Here is a 10,752-nt window from a genome sequence, read left to right on the forward strand (position 1 = left end):
TTTGAAGTCAATGACTTCATAAAACATTTCAGGTTGACACAAATTAGCTGATTTATGGCCTGTAACTGTTGCTTTATAGTCTAAACGACCCTTCCACTAAATCATGTTTGTTGTGCACCGCCAGAAGTGTTAAGTCAGTCATGTTTCATGTTGTTTATTTTGTATTGTTTTTCACTTCCTGTTTTGTTTTTGTCACGTCTCATTTCAGGTCCCTTGACTCCCTTTCCTTATGTGTTCTCCCGCCTTCATCAGCGTCAGCCCCGCCCCTGATTGTTTCACCTGTGTCTCGTTGTTGAGTGTTTAAATTCCCCAGTCTCCCAGTGTTCAGTGTCAGTTTGTCTTGTCCTGTCCTCATGTAAGAACTCTGCTCGTCAGTATTTGTTTCTGTTGGCACTTACCTTGATTCATGCGTTTTATGTTGAGCTCTTTATTTTTTGTCACCTCGCAAAGAGTGTTTTTCTTTTTGTATATCCTTTTGGCAAATAAAGTATATTACTTATACTTTATCTCTGGCTCCCGGGTCGTGCATTTGAGTCCTTTCTTCCTTGTGTATCTAAGTTCGTAACAATGTTTCTCTTGTATGCTGCATCTTTCAGCAGAGGTTCCCATGCATGCCATCAGCTCTCAGCCACATTTTATATGATGGCTGTTTTCAAAAAGCCCACATTAAAAAATATTTGTATGCCATCAGAAACAGCAGCATTAAACTCAAACTTGGACCAATAAGAGTCAATGTAACACAGACAGAGCAGGGCAGAGATTTTTTACCCATATGTAGAAAACCGTCTAGTCTCAATCGTTTTTTTGTATTACTGTTGGGTTATTTACGCAAATATTTTTAATTTCTATGTGACTATGTCTTACTTATTATTTCTTGCACATTGTTTTGGACAACTTTACATTGGTGACAGTTTTTCAGCTACACCTTGAGTTTGTTGGTTCAAATTAACCATATTCTACTTTGCATAAAAAACCCAACAGTTACTTAAAAATGACACTTACACTTAGTAAAAGCGACTGATTGGTTCAGGGTATATTTCTGCAGTATATTATATTTCTCGGGTCGGACATTCTTTTAAAGGTCCCATGTCATGGCCATTTCTAGTGATCAGAATTCCATTGTTGAGGTATATTAAAATAGATTTATATTGTGCAATTTTCCAAAAATGTTGTCATACAGCATCTCTGTATAGTATGTGTATTCACTTTGTCCTAAACGGCTTGTTGGAGCTCCTGCCCCCCCCCCCTCCCTATGAGCCCAGTGGCCGTCTGCGAGACAGCGAGACACAGCAAAACCCAGCCCGAACACACACACACCCGCAGCCTGGCTGGGAGTTTGTGTGTGTACTCACACACCCACTCACAGCCTCGCTGCGTCCCGCCGTCTCGGAGGAGGAATCGGTGGAGCTGCAGTTGAGAAAATATTGAGTGTGTGTGTGTGTGAGGAAGTCCGCAGATTGGTTATTTTGGACCAATCCACGGACGTAACGTAACGGCTCCAGGGATTCGTCTATTTGGACCAATGGATCCATTTGGGTATGGGCACGTCACTATGCCCAGGAAGAAAACAATGGAAAAAGAGAAATCTCCAATGAGGCGTTCTGGGGCAGCATAGACAGGTATTTTCTGTGTTAGAGTTTTACTTGCTACAGGGTGTACTTTGAGGGTTTGTGACTCTGCAGATCGTTTACATGCATAAAAACCTTCATAACACACAAGGGGACGTGTGTGAATTGGTTTGATGCATTAGTCATTACTAACGCTGACACACAGAGCAACTGGCTTTGAGTTATGAGCTGCTGAAATCAGAGAACAAATCCGGATATGAGCAAAATGAATGCCATCAACATTGTTTCAGAATACCATTTGTCAGAAAAACCTCAGAGTGAAGCAAGTAATCTGATTCCCAGCAGCGGCTCTAACTTCTGGAGGAGCCCTGTAGTCAAGTTAACCAGTTTTGAATATGACAGATTGTGTACAGGGAAAGGTTGAAGGGGGAATTGTTTATTGTAATAGGTGATCAGAGGGGATAATGATTATTTGAGAAATGAAGAAGCAACATATTTATTTTAGACAGCTGTTGAAAAAATGCTGAGTGGTCCAAGAATCACTGACTGGAGTAAGGAGTTGGCAGGGACAGTGGTGCGAGCTGGGAAACGCTGCTGGCAGTATACTGTATGTGTGACCACCATATGAACATGTGACTTTCTATAACAACATCTCCATGCAACTGCGTGGTTAGACTTTTTACCATATCATTTAGTGCTCAAATCTGACACAAACAACTTTTCAAACTGCTCTGCACCTTCTGAAGTGGTGGCTGTTGTGACTTTATTCAACCATTAATGATTGCATTAATTTTTTACTTAACTTTAAAAGTGAATAGTTATATATTTTGGGTAGTTAACAATTTACTTTTATTTGCCATGGGTTTTGTGAGAAGATCAGTAGCCTTCTACTATCGTGTCTATACTTTAATGATGGAGCAGCAGCCAACAGCTGGGCAGCTTAGCATAAAATGTGAACATAGGCGCTAACAGACTGGCTATGAAGGCAAAATTATTGGTTTAAATCCTAAAAATGTGAAAAACAACAAGTTGACATTTTCTGAAACTTTTTTAGACTTCGCTAAATTGCCATAAACTATGGCAGCTTTGATGTGCTGGTTGAGATTTCATGTTGCTTATTGTCTTTTTCAAATACAAAAGGATGAAATACTTTCTGTGATCAATTGTTAGATTTGAAGCCAAAGCATAGAAGGTGTACAACAAGTGCCGGCTGAATCATTGATTTAAATAGTTCATGTTTAGTTTGGACCCAAAGCAGCCTATTTCCTCAATAATAAAGTGATACAGAATGATTCCTAAAATCCGGAAATGAGTAAGAATTTGTTATCACTTCAGGTTTGTCTCGTGATCAATGTGTTTTTGAATAGGTAAAGTGCGTGTAATAAGGTATTGTGTTAAAAAACTCCAAAGAGATATTTTTCATGCTATGTTCCAAGACAAAAACATCTACCAAAAAATACCCAACTTGTGGATTAATAAACTTTAGTTTGCTTATTTCTTTTAATAATCAGATATTAAATGGAAAACTCCTACTGGTTTTTTTTCAAGGGAACCAGCGTGCTAACATCCTGTTTGGCCTACAAAAATACGTCATCCCTGCAGCATTTAATAATTTGTTCATCTGTTACGGCTGCTGCCTTCCTGGTCGTCTGAGTGTTTTCAGCTGTGTGTGTTCTATGTAAATGAGCTGTGCGGTTGCCCTCCCGGCATTGGCTGCCATCTCCTGGTCCGCCCCTGAAGATTGCGATTGGAGCACGCCGGGCCAGACGCACTCCAATCGCAGCGCACAGCCGGCGCACACCTGTTGGAGATGACTACAAAGCTTGGGGACAATCATCATTCTGGAGGCTCTGTATGTGGACAGATGCCTCTCGCTACTTGCTCTTTGTTCTGGGGTTAAACTTGTGTGATTAGTAGAGTAGCTAGTTAGTGTTTAGAGTAGGGTAGGATTCTGTGACGGTTGCCTTTAGTTTAGCTGTGTTTTGTATTGATTCTTTGGTTAGTTGTACCACTTTTAAAGTGAGGTTTTGTTTCATTCTTTATTTAGTATATTAGTATTTATTTTCCCTGTATGTCTTTAGACTCACCTTTTAGAGTCCTCCCTTAGTTTGGTTGCCCATTTAAACTTGCGCCCTTGTGGCCTCTATTGTTTGTTATTTAAACCGGTGTTTTTGGCTCTTTTGTTTGTTTCAGGCTGTTTGCCTGCCATTTTGTTCATCTGTTGTGCATTAAAACCACTTATAATTATACCAATACCAATCTGGTTGTGTTGCTTCCCTTTGATTCCCCTAGCTCAGAAGGGAACGTAATAACATCCAATATTAAAGGTATGTGACCAATATGAATTTACTGATCCAGTGAAAACTAAACCTGAGAGTATTTGACTTACTGAGGAAAACACTTAGTTTGTGTGACCCAAGTGAATACACCCACACACATATTGAATGACACACACACACACACACACACACACACACACACATCAGCACCATCAGCAGATGCTAAAATGCTTTCCTGTATGGGGGCACAATACATCTCCAGACAAAAAGATGAAACTGTAAAAGCAGATAGATAACTCTTTTATCTATTTCTGAACTGAAAATTCACTACACAAAAATAACCTAAATTAAAACAAGTCTAAACATGTACAAGTACATTTAAAGTCCACATATCTGTGTCTGATTGGCTTGTTGTCTGACAGGTCATCTCGTGTGGTTAAGATTTTCCTAGTTGCTTTGGAATTATATAACAGCGGAGATCAAAGTCATACCCATTAGCTGCTGATTTCATGGGAACTTGCTGGTTTCCATAATTCTGCGTTAAAGCTTTGAAATAAGTGACTCTACATACTGTATATTTGTGCGGGACTTAACAGAGTCAGCAGGGTGACTAATTCCTGGCCGGGAGCTGTTTGCATTGCCGTCGCCTGGCAAACTGAACACACGGCAGCTTCACTGAGCTGCAGCAAGAGATAGCAAGATAGGTCAGATTGTATTAGTAGATTCAATCATAGATGTGATAATAGCACTATGATTTTACCCAAACTACGTTTATTTTTGGTTTATCTATTTCACTAATTTTGGTTTTTGCTACTGTTTCTTGGCCCGTTCTCTATCGCAGAACAGGTATCCATCTACAATTGCCTCACCTGGTTAAACAAATAGATATTAAGATAAGACCAACACATAAATAAACACCTTTATTCTGGTCAATAGTATAAATGGCAATAACTGTTACCATTCTCTTCTCGTATTTTTTAAATCCAAGCTCAAGACTTGTACTTTTGCCGTTGCTTTTAATTGAACTATTTATATCTCACACTGCACTGTACATTTTATTCATGTATTTATTTTTATTTTATTTTATTATCTTTGCTTTTTAATGTCTGTTTTTAAATGCCATATTATAATGTGTTTCCTTAATGCTCTTGATGTCGTTCATTTTTGTAAAGCACTTTGAATTGCCTTGTGTTGAAAGTTGCTATATAAATAAACATGCCTTGCCTTGCCTTATATAAACTCTAAAGACACAACATTAGTAATGAGTATTATGCCATCAATAGTTTAAGTTTTATCTGTGAAGATTGTGAGATTTTTGCCCTGAGGTTTCTGCCACGACCTTAAAGCACTTCAGCCATTTTGTGTAAATTAAATCAAAAGGATGATCAAATATCCTCAGTAGCATTTTTCAACAGACTTCCTCAGCTTGTTATAACACAAGCTTTCATTAAAACGTTTTTTTTCTCTTATATAAGGCCAGATATCTTCACTTTGAAGAAATAAACTATTTTCAGGGAGCGAGTAGCATTCCTCGTGATGAGTAAATTGAGGAAAGTTGGTGAAGGGAATTTCATTTATGGTTCCCACAGCACAAAAAAGTAACATCTTTTAAATAAAAATAGTTTCCCTGATACTCACTGCAGTTCTCTTTCAAGAAAATGTTGCAGCTGGACCATCTGCTGGGTTGGTGAGATGTGAGGGCGAACTGACCATCTAAGGTCTAAGCTCTTTGTTGTTATAGCATATTAGCAATAAGATCCTATTGCTTCATTGGCATCACAAAGGCTGATATTGGCACTAATGTGAGAGGAACACTGTAGAGAATCATGTTTTTACTAATCTCATCTCCTATTTTCTCTATTACTTACGGGAAGAAGCCTGTGGCTCTTTTACCTCCATCGAGCATTTATCAGCTCCTGCATCACTTCTGCTTTGGTTCTGGCGTCTTTCCAGACTGGGATTGTTTAGTGTCCTTTACAACTGAGGCTGACAGCAGAGGTGGAGGAGCAGCAGGTGTTTTCTGCTGTTTATCAATGAGCACATGAGGAGACAGGGTGCAGAGTGTCACCCAAGGACCTGTGTGTTGTAAAGCAGCTTCACAATGACGTTCATGTCAACTTGTATGTGATTTAGGATCCTTTTTTCACAAGCATCACCTCCTTTTATCATAACATATGCAACAAAATAATCTTCCTTTATTGCTGATGTTTCGAAAAGACTTGTGTTAGATTTGTTTGAGTAAAGGTCAGTGAGGCTATTCTTATTTGTACAGGATGTGACTGTGACCCTGTTCACGCAGGCGGTAAATATCAGCCTCTTTGGTTGTTCATTTATACAAGTTATTTGGCAGACTGACAGCAAAGAGGATGGAGTGGAGGGCTTGTTTTACATATCACAGCATACCGCTACTGAACATCAAGCTTAATCTTTTCACAATTTTGATTCAATAATGTGTATTGTTCCTAGAGTCTACAGGATAATGTTACACTACTCTTTCAGGCGTCTTCAAAACGTGTTTATCAAAGTCACTGCAATGCTTGTTTAAGATTAATTGCAATGAATTGGAGCCTTAGATTTTGTTTATTGTTTCCGGAGAGAAGCTGTCCCGGCAGGGTCAACTTCCTGATATTTTTCCCCTCCATTCTCTGTTTCTGTCTGTCTGGCATTAGCTATTTGACACATTACTAAGACCCATAGGCTTTTCGTACACTTCGAAAAATCCTAATTGTATCTAACTTTACCGCAGAGTGTTAAACGTTCCTTTATTTGTCTATAAACTTTGGAGAAGCCTGTTCTTCTCGGGCCATTTGTCTGTGATAATGGGGGTCATGAGAGGATCTCACCAAACCTTAGCAGGAAAAGAGAGTGTGAGAAACTTGGTGCTCATATTATTAACTTCCGCTTTATGTTGACAACATATGGCGACATGTCACAGGTCATGTTTGCTGTGAAACAATAGCAAGGGCATTACAGCTTCATTATAAAATGTACACATTTTCTTTCGTAAAGTTCTCAGTTATTACCGCTAGACTCTAGCACAAACCACATAACGTTTACAGACATGAAATGTGTGGCCACAGATTTAATTCTACATCACAATACATACATGATATAAAATAAAGTGCATAATTTAAATATAAACATTTAAAAATAAATTAAAGACCTTGTTTAACAAGCCACTTAAGCCAAATATCATTTGGCTTATCCTAAAGGCAGGTATTTGATCCATTACATAAAGCAACAATCTGGAGCTGATTTGATAACAGGGAAAAGGAGGCAGAGTTTGCCTCAAAGATGCTGAAACTAAGACATAAAGCTCATTTGAGTGAAAAAGCTCAAACGTTCAAAGGTTCAGTCTATTGTATGTATATATATATATATGTATGTATAGTGGTAATACAGCCGCAGAAATAGCCAATCGACTATCATTATGAGAAATCACAGAAATGATGTTTACAGAAATGGACAATTTTCTGATTTTTTTAACCCCCACATTTGAGTGAAGTTAGATAGATAGATATCTGCCAATGAAAATGATTGTAGCTAAGTGTTTGAAACTTTTTGTAAAGCCCTGATTTTCTGGATATTTGTGCTGAAAATAGAAATTCATGAAAAAGTGTTCTGATCAAACACATCCTTAGTGTGGACAGTCCCTTGAGGCGTGTGATTTATCAACTATAACCTTCTCCTGGAGAATAATAATGTTATTACGAACCATATTTTACACAACATCAATCATCTACAACACATTTTCTCTCAAGTGTGCTGAAATATGTTTGATATCAGATGCTGCTTAACTCAACATTAACGCAACATCTGTCCACAGGTTAACACCTTTTCTGTAGCTCTGGGGAGAGATAAGTGTTACGTGAATCATTGTAGCCTAATTGTAAGATGGGAAAAAAGGTTTTCCTAGTTTTAGATGACTATGTGTGTATTCCAGGGCTTAGGAACAAAACCCTAAGGGTTTGCCACATAATAATACTGCACTGTATATTAGTCATGGAACTAACTCATGTCCTTCAAAAAGCGGTGTACATTAGAGTTGGTTAAATATATAAATTACAATGGCAGCACACATGCCAGTGATTACTCACATTCAATACTGTTTAAATGTATCATATTAACCACAAGCCTGTGACTCAATGATTTAACTGGACCCATTTACTGAATGTCACAGTTATAGGTTTTAATATAGCTGAAATTATGAAAGATATATTCCATCACTGAATATTGAGTCATGAGGTGTGGGTAATCTCTGTTAGAACGACATTTTAGGCAAAACGACACATCGCTCATACAGTCAGAGATGGTCACTTGAGGTAGCTGGATGCTGAAACAGAGAAAAACCGGAGAATAAAGCTCACCGCACTTCAAGTGTAACTTCCTTTCTCACTTCATGTCCCCCGCATCACAAGAGTCATTTATTTTCTTTATGTGCCTCATTTTTCAGAGATTTAAAAGTTCACTTTTGGAGAAGCCATTGAGTAGACAGTCTCACTCAGAGTGAATTTAGAGTTTTTCCCTTATACAAAGTAAAATCAGATGCATTTTTCCTCCACTGTCTGTGTGTTCAACGACACCTGAAGTGCTGTGTCTTTTGGGCATGGCAGAGCTGAAAGGTCCCTGATTACATGTGTCCCTTCTCTACTCTGAGCCTCAACGCTGCCCTGCTCAGACAAATAAGATGCTTGTGAGTTTCTGACTGATGAAGGTTGTGAACCAGAGGGTGTGTCTGATTTATGGCAGCTTCCTTTGTACACTTCACTTCCCTCTGGCAGATAGAGGAAGGTCCGGGAGCTGCTGGTGAAGTCTCTCAGGTCGTGGGAAACCAACGACTTTGAGTCCTGGTTAGAAATGGCCAAGGAGAGTTGTTGGGCGTCTATGTGTAGGTTTCCCTGTCTCTGTTGCCTCTGTGCTCCTATCTTGCAAAATAAACACTTGATTTTCTCAATGAGTTTGAGGAGAACGGCCTTGCGGAGCAGGATGTAGATCCAGGGGTCAAGAATGGGATTAAAGGAGGCGAATCTTATCGCTCGTAGATCAGGGTTTTTGTCCAGACGCAGCTCCACTGGAGTTTTATACAGCTGGTTCAAAAACACCTGAGCCTATAAGGGAATAAAGAATACATTATGAGTAGATAGATAAATGCTTCCAACTATGTGTGAGCTTGCAGCTGATTATGTGTGTTTCTGAGGAAAATATGTGTGAGCTTGCAGCAGTATATGTGTGTTTCTGAGGAAAAGAGTGAAAGACACACTAATAAAAATGAAGAGCAGGGAGACGAAAATAAAAACATGATTAAACTCTTTTTCTCTATAACACCACTTGGATTTGGATGGGGTTGGGAGCCGTGCGTAAAACGTGGGTAATGGAGTAAAGCCAGAGAACGGCAAAAATATGGCAACAAGTAACATGTTAACCAAATTGTTTGGTCTGCAAAAAAAAGAAGTTTACATTTAGTGCGTAAAGGATCAAAAGAGTCTACATGACGCAGAAACAGAGAACTTACAACGAGAGGGATGGAGCAGATAAGCACCACTGCCGAAGTGCCTATAAGCAGAATGACCATCTGAATCTCTGCACCGGCCAGACGTCCAAAGCTGCGTCCTCTCCTCGGCGGCTCCACGGTGCGCCCCAGATCGGTTCCCAGCGACATCCTGCGCACGTATCGCCGGTGCATCCGAATCAGAGCCACGCACACCAGCACGTTGCAGATAACAGTGGCGAGGATCAGAATAGAACTGAAGCCCGCGTACGTGTAGGAGTAGGCTGCATCGCTGGTCTTGTTGCTCCTCCACTCTAAAAAACACCAAGTCTGCGGGTATTGTTTCTTCACCTGTCCAAAGCCGACAATCGGCAGGGCGCAGAAGAGCGCATTGGAGATGTAGATCGCCAAGAGAGTCAAACCCGCCAGTTTTTGGTCCACATAGTCATTGTAGAAGTAGGCATGGTTTATAGCGATGTATCTCTCCACGGACATGGCACAGATGATACTGAGCCCCGACAGGGAGAAAAAGAGCAAGGTGAATCCAAAGTATTGGCACAACGCGTCCTCTCCAGGCCACGAGCCTTTCACATAAGTGGCGATGGTGACCGGGCTGGCCAGCAGTGTGCCCAGCAGGTCCGTCACTGCCAGTCCACACACCAGAGTGTAAAACGTGGTTTCCTTCTGTTCTTTGCGGGATTTGCAAAGAACTACGATGGCGATGACATTTCCAACCACCCCGAAAATAAACATTATGGAAGGAATGGTCGGGACCATTGTCCTCCCTGTCATCGATTGATTATTCATTGTTATGTCCTTCAAACGCAGTTAAAGTCGAGAAACAACTTTTCTTAACGCTATCATTTCTAGTCCAGAGCAATAAACGGATAGAAGTGCACATAAAATAATTCTGGGCAACATTGTTAAATCTGAAAAAAACTGTTTGAACCTTATCTTAAAACCGACTCCTGAAAAAAGTTCAATTCCCCCTGCCGAGCATCATGTAGCAGCTGCTGTGGTTAGTCCTCAGCTGGCTTTGTAAGAGCACATCTCGCTCACAGGACAGAGAGATAAAGGCAGCAGACACCAGCTCAGACTTCATTGAAATAAGACTGACTTTAAGCTTCCTGCTGAGCTCAGTCCCTCCCCTTAGTTTCACTCCACTGCCTGCTCTGCCTGGTGCATCAAAGACCTTGGACATATTTTGCAACCGTCATACAGAGGTGACAATTTTTATCGTACCACAGCCAATTCCATTTATAATTAAACCATGTTGATTACAAGAATGGTGAAACTCAGTGTGCTCGATAAAGTACCACCACAATAAAAGATTGCACAGCCAATGTTGAACAAACGTTATCCCCTTCCAGGGAAATTCAAATCTTAACGACTAATATTATAAATTCCTAAGAATCTC

The 10,752-nt window shown here is 40.0% G+C and overlaps 1 protein-coding gene across 1 annotated transcript; it reads right to left on the bottom strand.

Annotated features, from left to right (window-relative positions):
• Positions 1–6,745: 6,745 nt before the first annotated feature.
• Positions 6,746–10,416, bottom strand: ptger4a (prostaglandin E receptor 4 (subtype EP4) a). Its single transcript, XM_010797330.1, has 2 exons — positions 9,360–10,416; positions 6,746–8,955 (listed from the first exon to the last, which is right to left on the bottom strand). The coding sequence occupies exons 1-2, from the start codon at positions 10,140–10,142 to the stop codon at positions 8,389–8,391; spliced, it is 1,350 nt and encodes a 449-aa protein (XP_010795632.1). The 5' UTR covers positions 10,143–10,416; the 3' UTR covers positions 6,746–8,388.
• Between the last annotated feature and the right edge of the window lie 336 nt (positions 10,417–10,752).

Source organism: Notothenia coriiceps, unplaced genomic scaffold (assembly GCF_000735185.1).
Source record: "Notothenia coriiceps isolate Sejong01 unplaced genomic scaffold, NC01 NC01_scaffold00037761, whole genome shotgun sequence".
Lineage (NCBI taxonomy): Eukaryota > Metazoa > Chordata > Actinopteri > Perciformes > Nototheniidae > Notothenia > Notothenia coriiceps.

Bases quoted from the DNA above. Each gene is read 5' to 3' on its own strand.
- ptger4a (XM_010797330.1), bottom strand. From the start codon at position 10,142: ATGAATAATCAATCGATGACAGGGAGGACAATGGTCCCGACCATTCCT. The intron at 8,956-9,359 runs GTAAGTTCTCTG...ATTCCCTTATAG, and splicing joins TCTGCTCCATCCCTCTCGTT to GCTCAGGTGTTTTTGAACCA.